Below are 17,972 nucleotides of genomic sequence, written 5' to 3' on the forward strand. Positions count from 1 at the left end.
TTATACATCTTAATATTTTGAGAAAAACAAAGCAAAAACAAAATGAAATAAAATAAAATGTGTTAGCTATAATGTATTCTTTTTCCTTCAAACAACTCATTGTCAGATCATTTATAAATTTAAACATTAATTGTAATTTTTAGGGAAATTTACTAAATATTTGCCATTTTTGAAGTATGTAGTTTAAATTTGAAGTTTAAAAAGTACTATTACTAGTTTTATTCAATCATGGTATAAATTGTTAAGCAGATTATCTCATTTAGGGGACATTATATGTCAGTTTATAAAAAAAAAAGGGGGGAAGAGTTAAGAAATCAAAAATTTAGTTTCACTCAACTCATATCCATGTGTCTGTCCATAATCATCAGTGATTCTTTTTATCATATTTAGATGTTTTTTTTTTTGTTGTTTTGAGATTCAGATGGTAATTGCAGATCTTTGATTGTTGTTAATTTTTTTACAAATTTTATAGAATAGAGAATATTTACAGCTTGGAAAATTGTATGAATATTTGTCTTTTGTTGAAGACTTTTTGTTGCCTTCTAGATACATTTAGGTTATTTTTGTAGAATGTTTTTTAGTCTTATTAATGTGTATAACAATTAATTGTTTTCAAACTATAGTTTGTTGAATGATCATTTTTATTAGATCTATGATATGAATATTTTAATTTTCCAGAGATTCTTGTTGATAAAGTATGTACTGAAAATGGACCTTCAGATCAGTGTAAAGATACCAAATCACAATGTACTCTGACATCTAATGAATACAAATGTGCTTGTATAACTGAATATTATAATAATGAAGGGACCTGCACTAAGCGTAAGTAGCCAAGTTAAACTAATTATACCATTTGCAATTTTTATTAGCTGACCTAGCCAAAGAATACACTGTGAGGGTTTGTCAGTCATTCTTTGCAAACTTTTAAAAATGTCTTCTTCTGAAATTTTATTCTTTATCAAATGTCTAAGTTTGTACCTAATATCAGACATTAGTGCAATTATTCAGTAGCTCAATGTCTATCCCCTGCCAAATTTAATGGGGAAAAAACAGACAACCCATTCATGAGGTTTTTTTTTAATATTTCACTGTTTTTGGTGACTATATACACAATTCTAATGCAACAACGTTTGTAACGTTCATTTTGATTGGATAACGTCACTTTCTTACATGGCATCAATTGACAATTGATGCTATGGGACGTACGCGCAAGCGCAGACAGCATATAACAGATTTTAAATACATGTTTTAACGTTGTTTTCTGTTAGTTTCATTAGAATGGAGATAACAATATTGTATTTTAAGCTCTGACGGCATCAAGGCGTCGCCTGTAAACTTAATTTGCGACCATCAAATCCCCAATTGATGCCGTCGGAGCTTAAAATACAATACAGTTATCTCCTAAATAGAGAGGAATTTTAAGCATTTAGATATGTCTTGAATAAAAATATCTATATACACTGATAAGACAACTTGGCAGAAATTATTAGATGACACCTATAATTTAGGTTATATTGCATTAAGATGATGATATTGAGCATTATGTTATAAAGTTTTAAAAAGATACATGTCAAATCCCCATCATTTTTGAAAGGTATATGCAGTCTTAGAAACCTCTTCTTCAGCATGTGCAGTAACAGTGGTGTAGCACTCCAATCAGACTATTTTTGAAAGAATTAGAGTCTTTTGAGGCTATTATTTATCATTGTCATTTCCAAAGTAAAACTAATATTACATAAAAGTTCTCCCAAATGTGAAAACAAATGTAGATTGACCACCTTTTTCATTGTTGTTAAATAACGACTTAATAAAAACAAGATATGATACAAAGTAATATGATTTGAACTGTTTTGAAAATTGAGTTTTCTTATTAAACATGATGAAAGACTTTTTGGGGCATGTACCAGTTACTAATTTAAATTTTAAATATCTTTTTTTTTATATAGAGACAGCTGTAGGAGTTACATGCGATCCCATACAAACAGGTGAATGCCTAGATACTTTCTCAAAATGTGTGTCAGCTGATGATGGATATAAGTGCCTTTGCAATGGTGGATATTATGATTTAAGTGGAACATGCACAAAACGTGAGTTTAAAACATTACCAATAGATTTGTCTTTTGTATAATTGTGAAATTATGTATTCTTTCTATTGTTTTATGTTAATCATGTTAATTATATATACTGTTCGCAAACCTATTTTTCGCTGTAGTATTTTTTCTCTTCTAAAGCAAACTTCAGGATATTTACATAAATTTGTAATTTTCTAATTTAGCATTTTTTTCCATGTAAGAGGGAAATTTTAATTTTGACGTATTCGTGACAATTTATTATAACATTATTTTTCTACTTGCATTTTAATGTTGAGCAGTGTATATTTTACAAAGTTGTAGTTTTGATTATGAAGTTCAAGAGCAGTATGCAATCAGTGATAACAAGATTTATCGGTAATTCGTATATATTCCCTTTCATCTTATTGTCTAATATTTTCGAGTATCAACGTACTGGCTGTATCACTGAAAATATCAGGCAATACATTGTGTAGCGTCATAATTACCGATAAACAGAATAATAGGTAGTTTCACTAGGGCACTAGCACACTAAGTAACAAATGACTATAAACTTAACATGTGGTATTTAGACTAGTGGCCTATAAAAGGGATCAAGTCTTCAATACTGTTTGCATTTATAATAGCAACCTACTTCCATTGGTTTATATAAAAACAAATGCTAACAATAACAACTTGTTAGCTGTATAAATGTGTTTTCTGAATTCATTTCAATCGTTCATTATCAATTTCATAGTCTGTTGAAACATTTAAGATTTTTCTCAACACCGTAATGTGTTGTTTGTATAATACCACTACTAACGGTGTATAGAAATAAGCCCCACCTACGAACATAATATGGAATATACATGGTCTCCAAACCACAAACTGATGGCTAGGATTGGCTTTGGGATTTTTGATTAATGATCATAACTTGAAAAAAGATATTTTTTTGTTGAAAAAATGGGAGGGGGACAATTTCTTTCTCATTTCAATTTCAAAAGTTTAAAAGAAATTTTTCCTCAAATATATTATTTTTTTTAGGGGGGGGGGGCTTATTCACAACTGCATAGTGAATTGGAAAAAAGCAACAAAAGGAAGTTAAATTTGTGCTTTTGGACTTGGAAAATTCTGAGAAAATGGCTTCAATATTTGTTTGCAAGTCATCTGTTTGTGTTGTTACATTACACAAATGTATTTAATAGGGTACATTCCAATGACTTTTCTTGAAATTTTGTAGAGAAATTACAATTTTATCTTTTTTTCTTGAAGACTGAAAGTCAATGTTTACCAAAATTATTAAGATTTATGTAGCTTAGGCTTTTTTTGTCACCTTGTTTCCACTTTTTGCAAGGAAACATGAAGAAGTAAATCTTTTCCCCAAACTGATTGGCTTAAATATCTTTTACAAGAATATGAAAAGAATGTTGACATGATTTTCTTAAATGATACAAGATGAGTGATACCATCAACTAGTGGCCTAATGTATGTAAAATAAATGAAAGAAAAACAAATATGGGACACATTAACAAATGACAACCACTGAATTACAGGATCCTGAGTTCGGACAGGCACATACATACATAATGGGGGGGGGGGGGGGGGGGGGGGATAAACATGTTAGCAGGATCCCAACCCTCCATTTAACCTGGGACAGTGGTGTAACAGTACAACATAACAACATACTATAAAAATCAATTAAAAAAGGCTTAACTCATCAGATGGATAGAAATACAAATAATACAAATACAAGTGGAGGTGGCCGGGTACTTGTACATTCCAACAACAAAAAGACACTAAGTACAGATCTGAGAGTACTCGCAGTTACTGACAGCTAGTTCAAGGCCACTAACAATTCATTTAAAAAAACATGCATCTAGAACTTAAATATCAATGAGTACACATCCAAATGATGTCACAAACAGTCAGAGAAAAACATGACCTTATGCAATGCCAAGATACAGGTATCAACAGATATTTAGTTTATTGTTTTGTTTATTGATATGATAAAATCTTCCTATTTTAATATTCAGAGGTGGAGTTGGAAGATGCATGTACTGTAAATAGACCTGATAATCAGTGTAAAGATGAGAATGCAGAGTGTAAAGAAAGTGCAAGTGATGGTCTGAAGTGTTTATGTATAAATACACATTACAAAGACAAAGATGGAGAATGTAGAGAAAGTAAGATATATTGTTATTTTCACATCTATATCACCACGATGATTTTAATACATCATTTTCAGAAGCACTATTAAAGATAAATATTGAGCTAGGTATTGAGTATGAATAAGTAGAGTAGAGATCATTTGTACACTTTTTATATTTGAAAGTTACCATACAAACTTTAAGACCTGTTGGTGAAATCATTGATATATTTTTTATCTGCAAATTTTTATCATACATGAATTTACAACTTAAGAGAGTAAGTTTTCTGGATTAAAGATTGTTTCATCACTAATATGAGGCAGGCATAACCTGTGAATGGAGACGAAGTCAGTTTTTTTTATTTCTGAATTCATACATGTTGATAAAAGAAACGAAAATACCGTAACGTTTTCCGATATTGGTTCTGTTGTTAGGGATTTAGTTGTGACGTTATTTAAGTTATGATGTCATATTCAATGTAAATAAAGAAAGCTGTTATCCAGGTTACGTTTTTTTCATATCAAACAATTATTAAAAATGATTAGGTGTTGAATTCCTTCCTATATGTTGATAAATATACATTTTATTCAAAATCTCATGCAAACAAGACCGGAAACGGAAGAAGACTGGAAACTGAAGTAGATCTGAAAAAAAAGTTATTAACGATGTTGAGTTCATTAGTAGAATGAAAAATTCGGGAAATTTTCCCGATTTTTTTTTTTTTTTTTTTTATTGATTTTTCTACCGTTATTGGGGACTTCGTCCCCATATAAAAATCAATGTTTGCATTACTGCCAAATGACTTTCATTGTTTTTGATTTGATAGCAACAACTTTTATTCGAAATATTGGTAATTTGTAAATATTTTATGAAGCCTGATGTAAGGCTTTGGAGGGACCAATAATTTGTTAAAACAACACTAGATCTAGTGTTATTTTAAAATTAGATTTTGGATTTTGAATTAGTATATATTTTAAGATATGTTTTGGATATTAACAATTTCTTTTCAGAGGTAACCCTGAATGCCACTTGTAGTGCTGGTCAGCCAGCAGGTCAGTGTTCAGACCCTAAGGCGGAATGTACCTCATCTTTAAGATGTTATTGTCAGAACGGATACTTTGAAAACAGTGGAAATGATTGTACTCAAAGTAAGTTTGAACGGGCAGATTTTCTGTTTAATAGGGAGCCATGCTTATACATCATGGTAAACTACTTGATCAAGTAACAAAATTTTGGCCAAACCACATTTAGTCAACCATCTCCACAATGTGTATTAAATGTCTTAAAATAAACTGAAGTTTTTTATGTGCCACCTATAATAGTGGAGAAACCATATGTTTTTCAGTCTAATTGTCTGTTAACATTAATCTGTTTGCCCTATATCAGATTACAGTTTTGGTTTAATAATAGTTCATGGTCACATCAACTTGAAACTGAGTATACAGAAGTTCATTATAGTGTTCTATTCAATACTAATGAGGGTACCACCTTGGCAGAATGATCTCAAAGTAGTTCAACTATTGTATTACTAGCCTGTCGATACCTAGGTTGTAAGTTCAAATCCCACATGGGGCAGGTGTACGTAACTCAAATCTTAATGAACTGGGATTGTCAGTTTTCATACGGAAGGTCGTGATTCTCTCGGGTCACTCCAACTTCATCCACCAATAAAACTGACTGCCAGGAAGTAGCACAATAGTGTTGAAAGTGGTGTTAAACACCAATTAATCAATCAATCAATACTCATGTCAAATAAGGACTTTTATCAATATTTCATGGTTCGCTACTTGCTGTTTGGTTGACTTTCTGGTTTATAATTGTGGACTGTACTTAATCTTAGAAATGTTTTACTAAAAACAGATTAGTTGAAAACAGTGAAAATTTGTGTGATAAAACTATATTTTACAAAAATATTGATAATGTTAATGTTGGTTTCTTCTTAGAAATAACATTAACATAATGAAACTGCCCTTTTTCTTGGCTCACCTGGCGGAAAGGGTCTCTTGGGAAGAGTTGTCTCATTGGCAATCACACCGCATCTTCTTTTTTATAATTCCCCATTAGACTCTTGGCGTCCGTCGTCTGTCATCATCTTTGTGTGATCTGTTGTTGTTAACTTTTTCAAAAATTTCTTTTTTGAAACTATTGCATACATAAAATGCATCATCTGTGACAGTATGGTGTTACACCTGAAACAGAGATATCTGATTGAAAAGCTGTCCAGATGGGATGCAAATGTCAAAAATGACGAAAAAGGCAATAAACAAACAACACACCATGTATAGGATATAACCATATTTACAGAAATAAAGTATATCTAGTAACTCTTATATGTGTTTTTTAGATGAATAAATAAACAGGTCATATATTTCACTTAAAAATGTCGATCGTGCAAAATCTCCCCTCAGCTGTCATACTTGAGGAGGAGATCTCCCTCTTTGAAGGTTTCAGAGGTTTGCATGTATAATAAAAATCAGTTGGATACAAATAGAAATACATATAACAAAAACACATGGAGGTGATAGGCTACTAAGTATTGCACATCCCACAACAAAAAGACACTTAGTAAAGATCAGAATGTACTTCAGATTGATGGATCAATGATTTTTTCTGTAATGTAGTTATTACTTTTATAACATCTCAGTTTGTAAACCTTTGTATTAATTGGCAATAATTCTTGTGCACCAGAAAGACTTTTTCTGAATTTTCTACTCACAGAGGAGACAAATCTTGCTACCAGCATTTTATTTTATACAGACAATCCTTTCAAATATAAAAGATTTTGTGTGGTAGATGTTTTGGTTTGAATTGATAACAAAGATTTGTGGTTGCACTTTTAATTATTTTATATATGATTACAGAGGTTGTATTGGATGCTGCCTGTAAAACAGGGCAGTCAAACTACCAGTGTGAAGACGTTAATTCTGAATGCAAAATAAAAACTGGAACAGCCGATACTAAATGTCTGTGTAAAAATAATTTCTATGCAAACACTTCAGATGTTTGTGTAAAAAGTAGGTATTAAGTATAAACTTTGAATCATAAATAAGTCTGATATACTATGCTCTGCAGGAGGGTGATTCTTAGTGAGGCATTTGATATTAACCACAAGTCAACTGCTATCATGCTTTCTGTTGGAGTTTATTTAGACAAATTTCTTTTTTGTCTTACCTTTAAATATTGTCTTGAAATAGAGATTTAAGGCTCACTGTTTTCTGTGTCAACATCAATGAAAGTTAACATTTGTCAAGGTTTGTGATAGGAAACACATAGCAGAACTATCTTGTTAACAACGATCATTTTGATATTTCTTCATTCAGAGAGTTCTAGAATATTCAATGTCTACTGAAATAACTTGAAAGATGAAGACTATTTTGACAATGGTTTTGTTACATTTTAAATGAGCAATGAACAATCAACAATTGAACAAACCTTCTCATTTTATTTTATAGAAAGTGCACTTGGGGAGGTCTGTAGTAATGGCCAGCCAGCTAACCAATGTTCTGTAGCAGATTCAGAGTGCATAGCCGAAGCTACAAACAGTTTAGTGTACAAATGCTTTTGTAGGGCAACCTTTTACAGAGATGTTCAGACATGCAAAAATTGTAAGTTAGCTCTTGTTTATTTTAAAAAGAGATTAGAAATTTTAACACCCACAGAAATACACTAGTCAATGTGAACATCAAAATTAGAAATGGCAGTTATCTTTATTATTTATATTTTGTTTTTGTCAAGCCTGTGACCTCTTGAGATAGCAATCTTGTAGTGGTGGCGGCATCATATACTTACTACTTAAAAGCTTAATATTTCAGAAGTTGATAGACCTGAATGATTCATAAACTGTGTATAGATACCTTAGGTTATAAAGTTTCTGTCTGTCATATGTTCATTGTCCTTGACCTCATTTTCATAATTCAATGACTACTTGAAAAAAAAAATTAAGATTTTTGTAATCTTAATTTCTCTCTTCCTATCAGTAATATGATACTTATATTTGGTATGTGAATAACTTTCAAAGTCCTCATACCCGTCAAACAATTTTCAGTTGACCTTGACCTTGACCTTATTTCTTGGATATGAGAACAAGAAGTTTTTGTAGTCAAGTCCATATCTTTGATACTACAACATGTTAAGCAATAGGTCTACTATATTTGGTGTAAGGTATACATTATTCATCTCACCTTTATCTCATTTTCTTGATTCTGTGGTTCTAGTTAGGTTTTTGTGTATTAGTTATCAAAGGTACCAGGATTATAATTTTGTACGCCAGACGTGCATTTAGTCTAAATAAGACTCATTAGTGATGCTCATATCGAAATATGTATAAAGCCAAACAAGTACAAAGTTGGAGAGCATTGATGATCCAAAATTCCAAAAAGTTGTGCCAAAACGGCTAAGGTAATCTATAAATAAAGTTTTGTAAACAGGAAATTTATAAAAATGACCACATTATTGATTTTCATATCAACACCGAAGTGTTGACTACTGGTCTGATGATACCCTTGGGGATGAAACGTCCACCAGCAGTGGCATAGTCCCAGTGATGTAAATATTTATCAAAGGTACCAGTATTATAATTTAGTTTGTTTTTCAAATACTGTATGCAATAAGTCAACTATATTTGGTGATTGGAAATATTTTACGATGTTCATGTCAGTCTGCCAGGTTTAATTTCACCTTGACTTCAGTTTGTGGTTCATTGCTCAATGTATTTGTGTTTTGGTCTGTTTTTCTCTAACTATAAGAAAATAAGAAATTATGTTGAACTGTATTTGGTGTATGAATTGATGGTAAAGTTAATATGACTATCTAGTAGTTGTTATCTGACCTTGACCTTATTTTCATAAATCATTGGTCAATATTAAGTTTTACTTGTTAACAGATATAAGAAGATGTGTTTTTAAATGGTTGTTGCTTATTAAACCGTATCATACTTTTTAAAGAATCTGTATCACTTATATTGCCAAATGAACCCTTTTAGACTTTGGAAACTGCATTTCCAGGATCCTCCATGATATTTAATCCATAGGGGAACCGGCAATGTAATCTGTGAATGTTTGACCTAGAAACTAAGGTCATCCTTGTAAAAATTAAGAATTATTTGTCCTTTTTTTAGTGACTGGTCTGCAAATAGTAAGTTTAGAAGTTCCAAGAGACACGACTGGAGAAGTTTACTTTAAGATAACATGGACTGTACCTAATACTGCTGCCTTTATTGACAAATATCAAATTAAAATAACTGTAAATGGTGGAACTGCAGAAAATCTGATTGATATAGATAAGACTGATAATCAGTACAACATGACCAACAGACAGCCCGGTCATACTTATATAGTTGAGGTTATATCAGTAGAGACTGCTAGTCGACCTGGGGCACAGACTACTAGTGTTGTCCTACAAGCTGGTACAAGTAAGTACAAATCAGGTTTTAAAAAGTCATAAAGTATCATATAAAATCAATTGACATAATGTTAGATACATATTGATGAAAGTCCATGCAAAACTGTAAGTACCCCTGAATGACATACTGTAAATTCAGAAATTTGCATTTATTATTGCAATTTTTTAAAGCAGACATGAATGTGAGACTTTTTATTATTGCTATATCAGGAAGATCTACATACAGATATATTCTTCTGATATCAGAATATGAGTTCTCATCTTTGTGAATCTCACTGAGTTGCATTATTCACATTCATGAAAACCTTGCAATAACCTCTGAATTTACAATGAATACAAATGAAAATCAAATTTCATGTTTAACTTCTTATCTAAGCAAGTTAATTGCAGTTAAAGTAAATCTTAGAATACAAATATGAATACGAAAGTTTTAATTTGATTTGGTTCACATATAACAATACAAACATAAGCTCTTAAGGAGGTTCGCGGGTATAAGATTTTCAGAAAAAAATTAAACATTTATTTTTTATTACATATTTTATTAATTACCTTTAATAGTTGTTACTTTATCATATGGTGCAAAAATCATTCCAAAAAATTGATGCGTATTGGCCCCAGGTGACTTTTAAAATGTAGATATCATTGAAAAAGGTTCAAATTATCTCCCTTTGGCGCAAAAATGCCATTTTTTGGCATTAGACACATGTTAAAATTGAAATTTTTGTTTAACTCATCGGTGACCTATATTCTTTATTGTTGTTTTCGAATAAGCTGTACGTAAACTAAATAATTGTAAAATTTAAGGGATTTCTGTAATTTAGTTCTTTTTTTATTTCGATATTACCGCATTTTCTCCTATTAGTTCAACAGAAAAAAAGGACATTAAACAAAAATGTATGCTTCTTTCAAAGGCAGATTGTGAGCGTAAATGGACGGTGACCCCATGTTTTTATTTCATTTTTCTATTAAGTATAAGATAAAGTTCATTTATAGAAAAATATAGGGAAATCTTTTATTAAATAAAAAAAAATGATTTAGACCCACGAGCCCCCTTAAGAGCTTTTTACCAAATTATAAAATAAAATTAACGCAACAATAAAATGCACGCAAGATATATAACAGCACAGGCATATTAATATAAAATTGAGAATGGAAATGGGAAATGTGTCAAAGAGACAACAACCCAACCATAGAACAGACAACATGCAAAGCACTACTAAAATACATATCTAAACAAGCCAAAGATGAAGCACAAATAAAAATATAGCACACATGTAATTTTAAGACATAATAACGTGTTATAGCAACTTCTAAGATAAGAAAAAGCTTATCTACATGCAGAACAATAGCATTTTGAACCATTCCAGGACTGTATAAGGCTCTTAAATTGATAAAAACTGTTTTCAGTCCTGAAATGGTCAGGTAGGCTGTTCCCTGTTCCACAGAGTAGCAGCTGCAAATTTAAAACTTTTCTTACCAAAATAAATCATGTCAACAGACAGGTTCTAATTTATTGACTATTAAAATTTTTATTTGCCATTGATCGTTGTCTTTTCAGTGATGGCAAAGTAATAAATGACAAGGCAATAGGTCTATCACTGGGTCCCATATCTTAAGCAGGAGTGTCCTAAATTTTAAAAGAGAAACTAAGGATCCTTATCAAATGAAATATTAAACTAGTAAAACTGACAGTGTATCATATATTGTGTTAGGAGACCCAATTCTATTGAATTGACTGATATTAAAATAACATACCTAATTTACTTTTGTAGGACCCGCAGTGCCAAGTGCAATTATAACTAATGACATTTTAGGACCATCAATAACTGTTTCCTGGACTGTTGGTGGTATCATACAGCATCTCAGTGGTTCTATAAATGGTACATCAGTGACACCTAAAACATTTAACATTACGAATATCGCCCCATTACAAACTCCACAACAGCAGTTTAATAATGTGAAGAATGGTGAGAGATATGCTATAACAGTGAAAGCTTATAGTAATGGATTCACCAGTGCAGAATTCTCAGAAACCATCAGGACAACATCCACACGTATGTTATTTGATATATTTAATTTTAATAGAGGTTTCTTTTTAAGGAAATGTACCTATACATTGAAACTGGATTAAAATATTTTTTTTAGAATTTAAGATAATTATCATAGCCATGATAGCAGGACAGTTGTTAAAAAAAAGAGGGATGAAAGATACCAGTGGGACAGTCAAACTCATAAATAGAAAATAAACAAATAGAATAACAAATCTGGTAAATAGTCTAATTTAGTAGGTCGCATTCATGAAAGGGAAGGGGATTGTAGTTACGATGTAAGGAACATATCTGATATCATTTGAACGTTATTCCATAACGGTCAACCAACTCGTGATGGCGTCCGTAAAATTTACGAAGGGATGAAGCAATGGTTTAATTTTTATTAAAAAAAACATGATTCACTTATGAACCACATCTACTATGACAACCACTCTGAACATTCTGTCACACAATTCTCCAAAATTTATGAACACTTTGTGTTTGGACAGCAGCCCTATTGTGGTGAGTAAATCTTAACGTGTTTGCATTTTTCTGATCTATTATAAACCCAATTCCTATTTTCCTGAAACTTCAAATTAATAGTAGTGGGGTATGCTTAGCCAACAACAGATGCATTCTTGTTCAGTTAAAAATGATATTAGGTTCAGTAGTATCAAGGTAAAAGTTGATGTGAATAAGTCAAAAAGCATTATTATACCCCAGTTTAAAAAAGAGGGGTAATACTGTCAGTCCGTCCAACTGTCTCATGAATATTTTTCTTCACATCTGAATTGAAATTAAGAATAATTTGTAATATTTCGTTTCAGAACCCAATTCTCCTGTCATTAATACTTGTGACAACCAGGATCTCTATGAATACAACATGAATTTGAGATGGAAAGAACCACAGGTACCAAATGGTGATATTTCACATTATATTATACATATGAGTTATGCAGCTACAAAAACAATCACTACAGATTCAAGTACAGAGGTTCAAACAATTGAGAGTTTATTGCCACGTAAGTTTCTTGTAAAATTTATACCAAATACAGTTGTGTAATTGTCTGAAGTTTTTACTCCATATTTGAATTTGCCAGGAATTGGTGCGGGTTATAGAGTACTAGAAGCTATAAAAAGTCAAAAAAACTTGATTTCATGGTGTTTGTTTACATTGCACCATGTTTGTAATTGAAATTGTAAAGGGCACCCTTTTTGTTTTTCAAAACTAATGATTTACCTAATCTATATTTTATGCTATTTTATTTTAAAATCTAACTTTTACTCATAAGTATCAAAACCAAATGTTTCATTACAACCATTATTGTTTTGTTTTCATATATAGCATGCATAAATGCAACTTAATCTGCTCTTAATAACGTAAAAAGAAAATTGTGGAAGTCAGCTGATGATTACATATAACGTATTATTACACCAGGGTTTTCGACATCACAAACTAGTCAAAACATTTACTCAATTTTATCATCGGTATAAAGACATCATTCGTAAATATAGCTCAACATGCAGACTTCTAATACGTTCAGGTATTTCACATCCAATTTTTTATGGAAATATTCTTTATAAAGCACAAAGGTGTCAGTATTCACCTCAGAAACTTACAAAACCTTTGAATAGACTTATTTAGAAGGGATATAATTATGATACTGTTGTCAAGTCATTAAAGATTGCATATTTTGGCGTTAATATTGAGTCACTGATAAGGTCTTTGCATCAGAACTAAACACATTTATTCTAAAAACAGTTGTTGGCATGACACGGGTTATGTTCTTCTCATATATGTTATGATGGTATGATACTAAACCCCTAACGGGAAGGATTGTGCCTGATGTTCATATGATGAAATCATAATCTTTCAGTCAGTTTAATTGAAGTCTGGAGCTGGAATGTCAGTTAACTGCTAGTAGTCTGTTGTTATTTATGTATTATTGTCATTTTGTTTATTTTCTTTGGTTACATCTTCTGACATCAGACTCGGACTTCTCTTGAACGGAATTTTAATGTGCGTATTGTTATGCGTTTACTTTTCTACATTGGTTAGAGGTATAGGGGGAGGGTTGAGATCTCACAAACATGTTTAACCCCGCCGCATTTTTGCGCCTGTCCCAAGTCAGGAGCCTCTGGCCTTTGTTAGTCTTGTATTATTTTAATTTTAGTTTCTTGTGTACAATTTGGAAATTAGTATGGCGTTCATTATCACTGGACTAGTATATATTTGTGCAGGGGCCAGCTGAAGGACGCCTCCGGGTGCGGGAATTTCTCGCTACATTGAAGACCTGTTGGTGACCCTCTGCTGTTGTTTTTTATTTGGTCGGGTTGTTGTCTCTTTGACACATTCCCCATTTCCATTCTCAATTTTATCCTGCAGAAGCTAATCATCAGCTGACTTCCACAATTTTCTTTTTATGTTATTAAGAGCACATTTGTGTTTCAAACTGCTGCATATGTTTTGTTTTGGCTAAACATCATTAGAAAATTACTGATTTTGAGCTTTTCCAAAGGGAGGCAGGTAATTGTGATCAGCCAATCAAAATTGTTGTTTCTCATGATTATTGCCCATTATTACATTGGTTGCAATGTATTTCATGTACCATGATTTTCCAGCAATATGAAAACCATTATAAAATTCCCATGTGAAATAAACTGTTATTTAACTCCTCTGATATCATATAACAATAGATGTTGTCAAGATGTCCTTGATGACATCACATTAAAAAAAATTGTGAGTGCGTAGAAATAGATACATTTCCTTACATTTTTTACTTTAATTCTGTTAAAACTTGTGACGGAACAACTCTTATAATTAACTAATGCATTTGTGAATTAATGTGTTGTTTCAGTCACTTGTTGAATATTTTTATGGCCCTGCAACGATGTTGTCAGTGCCATATTAAGTTTTACCCTTGTCCGTAATTCCGTCATTCTGTAACAAACCATTTTTTTCTAAATGCCTTCAGATATTGGGCTCATTTTTGGTATGTGAGTTAACCATGATGAGTTTCAGATCAAGTTGAAGTTTTGTTCTGCTCGTCTAATTAATACCGTAATTACAGGCTATGAACTTTGATAAGTTGTTGAAAATCAGTAATATAGACTTTTTTTCTATACGCCTCCAGATTTTGGGCTGATTTTTGATGCGGAGACTACCATCATGTTTGTGTCCACATGTGTTATTGAAATTGCAGATTTTTCAACTTTTTGAGACGGGGCCATTCGTGTCACTTTGACACATCTAGTTCTATATTGGTTTTCTTTGATTAGCTATTCTATAATTACAAACATCCTAAATTTTGAACTTGTTTGAAATATTTGAGTTCTGTATGTCTGTAAATTTTTGATCATTGCAGACGTAAATCGATTTTCATCTGCCAGAAGGTTTTTACAAAACTTACTGGCTGTGTGAAATTATCTGAGTGTCACTAGATGTTTTCCAAAAGAGGCAAAAAAGGTTTTTTCTTAAATTCCTTTTGTTGAAATCGGGGTTGCATACAAAAAACATCTATTTTTTTTTAACATAAAACACTCATTTGGCATTTTTATTTTTACTTTCAGAACAATACTATTGTTTTCGGATGGAGACTGTCAATGATGCTGTTTCACCTCAAAGTAATAAAAGCCAACTATCTGCACAGGTTTGCTGTTTCACAAGGGCCGGAGGTAACATATAGCTAATTAGAACAAAGTAACGTAGTATCTGAAAAGAAAAGCTGTTTATTGAGTGTATAGACATGATATATAAGTTGCCGACAAATTGTTCAAAGTTTCAATATACTTTGACCTTCTGATAGAAATGGATACAGTTTGTTACAATATTAGTTTAAAAAAAAAGAATCATCTTTTATCTGGGTTTTTTTAGCATTAATTTGCATGCCCCGCCTATCTACAATAGCAGAAGGTAAAATAACAAAAATAATGAACTTCTAGGAAAATCCAAAATGGAAAGTCTAATTTAAAATGGCAAAATCATTGAATGCTTAACCCTTTCACCGATAGCTGCCCAGACAGAAGCTACTCTGAGACGATGGCTTCCCTGGCTACTATTACTCAAGTGAGAGATCTTCATAATAAATGTCAATAAAAACTTGTCTGTAGTTATTTGTGTCTTTATTTCATCATGTTCATTCACTAACACCACCATGTTCACAGTTTTGTTCATGTTTTGATAATTTTTTCTTCATAAAATATTCAAATTTTCAAATTTTCAGCCTTATCTAGGTGAAATTCTCAAAATTCTGCTATTTGACCCAAAATCGTAATTTTTTAACCCAAAACGGCAAAATTTTGAAAAATTTAATAAGGCTGTACAAAATTGTTTTGTACATAAAATGACATTTTATGTCAAAAAAAGTATACTAGTTGGGCTTCAATTCTTCCATATTCTTTCAAAAAAAATGTTCCCTCATTTCAAATTCTCGTAAATTCTGTAAATCTCCTCTGATTTTGACACAGTTTTCAACAAACGGAAGCACCATGTTTACACTTTCATCAAAGAAAGATAACTCATGTTTGCACTGTTTTGAGGGGGAAATATAAAAGAGGTTTTCCGAACCCGGTAAAACGGGACTCATCGTCAGCTGTCTGAAGCCTGAATCTTGGTAAACCGGGACTCATCAGCAAAGAGTTAAGGGGGTTCCCGGTATAAATCAGAATTATTTTTTTATTATAGGATTTCCCTGTATTTTTTTATAAATGAACTTTATCATATACTTAATAGAAAAATGAAATAAAAAATGGGGTCACCTTTCATTTAAGCTTACAATTTCCCTTCGAAAGAAGCATACATTTTTGTTAATGTCCTTTTTTTCTGTTGAACTAACAGGAGAAATAGAGGTAATACATACCTGTCAACTGACCCGTATTCTGCGGGTGTGACCGGAGATTTTCACAATTCTGAGGGATCACCCGGAACACCCGCCGGGTCATTGAAATAACCCGGGAATTCCGAAAATGACCCGATTTCACCCGTATTTCTTAGCCTTGAGATTGATTTGAATTTCATAAGTAATATTCCTTTGAAATACCGTCAAATTCGTAATTCTTCCATGAACAGGAAGTTCATCTAGCTATGTAAACTGTCAAATTAAAAGACCCATTAAGTGCATGGCTTCACTTGACAGCTTTGGTGTCAAACACACTGTTAATTAACACCAATTACCTTAGCTTTAGGTCGTAAATAAATTGCACTGAACTAGAGTTACTTCCCCTTATTTGTCACCATTCAAAATTATTCCTTATATTTACGTTTTATGGGTGAAAAAGATTAAATCATAAAAATATAAAATTCAAATACATATTGAAAAATAACTTTTCATTATTTTTATACCTTTATACAATTTTTTTTTTAAAAGTTTAAAATTATTTTTTACATTTATACTTCTTTTTACTGTATTACTATATTTTATCATAGTCTAATTTCCTTGTTAAAGGAATAATATTATGGTTAAAGGCCACATAGTCAATAGTCTCAAACATTTAGGAATTACAATAAATTCTAGTGTTTGCATGATGATTGTAGTATTTTATCTCAAAAAGTAAAGCATATAAGACTGAGTTACACAAATTAATAAAAATCTTTAAAAGTGCAATGAAATAAGATTTAAAATGACTTAACAAAGTGAACATGCATTGATGTTTTGGTATCTTTGATATACATTAAAACAAAATGTACCATAAATACTGAAATTCAGCTCGAAAAAGTTTGTACGCGTTATGACCTGAGATTTGATTCTTCAATGCAGGTCATGACCTGCATTTTCATCGTCACAGGTTGACAGGTATGGTAATATCGAAATAATAAAAGAACTAAATTACAGAAATCGCTTAAATTTCACAATTATTTAGTTTATGTACAGCTTATTTGAAAACAATAATAAAAAATATAGGTCACGGATGAGTTCAAAAAGATATTTCAATTTTAGTTTTAGTTTTATTGTCATGTATTGTAATTTCAAATAGTTAAATAGAAAAAAATCACCATTATTATTTGTACACCTTAATTTAAACTATAATTGTACTCCTCCTCCTCGAGGCGTCTTGATTTAAGAAATAATTGATGCAAACTATACCTTATTGTAGTTTTAACATGGGTAGGCATGAAATTCTTGATAATTTTTGCCCAAGTAATAGTGAGAAGGGACCTAGATTTCACAGTTTACTGAACTTTGAACTGTTTTAAGTTAAAGTTCTGGTATAAGGAATGTTCAATTTTAGAATTATATTGGTGATATGAACTTGATGATTTATACGTTTTGTTATGGAAGTCCTTTTAGTACATGATAATTAGAATCAGAGTTAGAACAAAGATTTCAAAGTTGAATGGACATGGAAGT

General features: G+C 31.5%; 1 protein-coding gene across 1 annotated transcript in view; it reads left to right on the plus strand.

Annotated features, from left to right (window-relative positions):
* Positions 1 to 17,972, plus strand: part of LOC139493010 (phosphatidylinositol phosphatase PTPRQ-like) — a 279,255-nt gene that overhangs the window by 225,067 nt on the left and 36,216 nt on the right. Inside the window, exons 13-22 of the mRNA XM_071281153.1 lie at positions 679 to 822; positions 1,947 to 2,087; positions 4,082 to 4,231; positions 5,206 to 5,343; positions 7,057 to 7,209; positions 7,648 to 7,800; positions 9,312 to 9,605; positions 11,368 to 11,649; positions 12,453 to 12,647; positions 15,196 to 15,300. Coding sequence (XP_071137254.1) covers positions 679 to 822; positions 1,947 to 2,087; positions 4,082 to 4,231; positions 5,206 to 5,343; positions 7,057 to 7,209; positions 7,648 to 7,800; positions 9,312 to 9,605; positions 11,368 to 11,649; positions 12,453 to 12,647; positions 15,196 to 15,300 — 1,755 coding nt within the window. The remainder of the gene's footprint in view (positions 1 to 678; positions 823 to 1,946; positions 2,088 to 4,081; positions 4,232 to 5,205; positions 5,344 to 7,056; positions 7,210 to 7,647; positions 7,801 to 9,311; positions 9,606 to 11,367; positions 11,650 to 12,452; positions 12,648 to 15,195; positions 15,301 to 17,972) is intronic.

The sequence above is a fragment of the Mytilus edulis genome, chromosome 10 (genome assembly GCF_963676685.1).
Source record: "Mytilus edulis chromosome 10, xbMytEdul2.2, whole genome shotgun sequence".
Taxonomy (NCBI): Eukaryota; Metazoa; Mollusca; class Bivalvia; order Mytilida; family Mytilidae; genus Mytilus; species Mytilus edulis.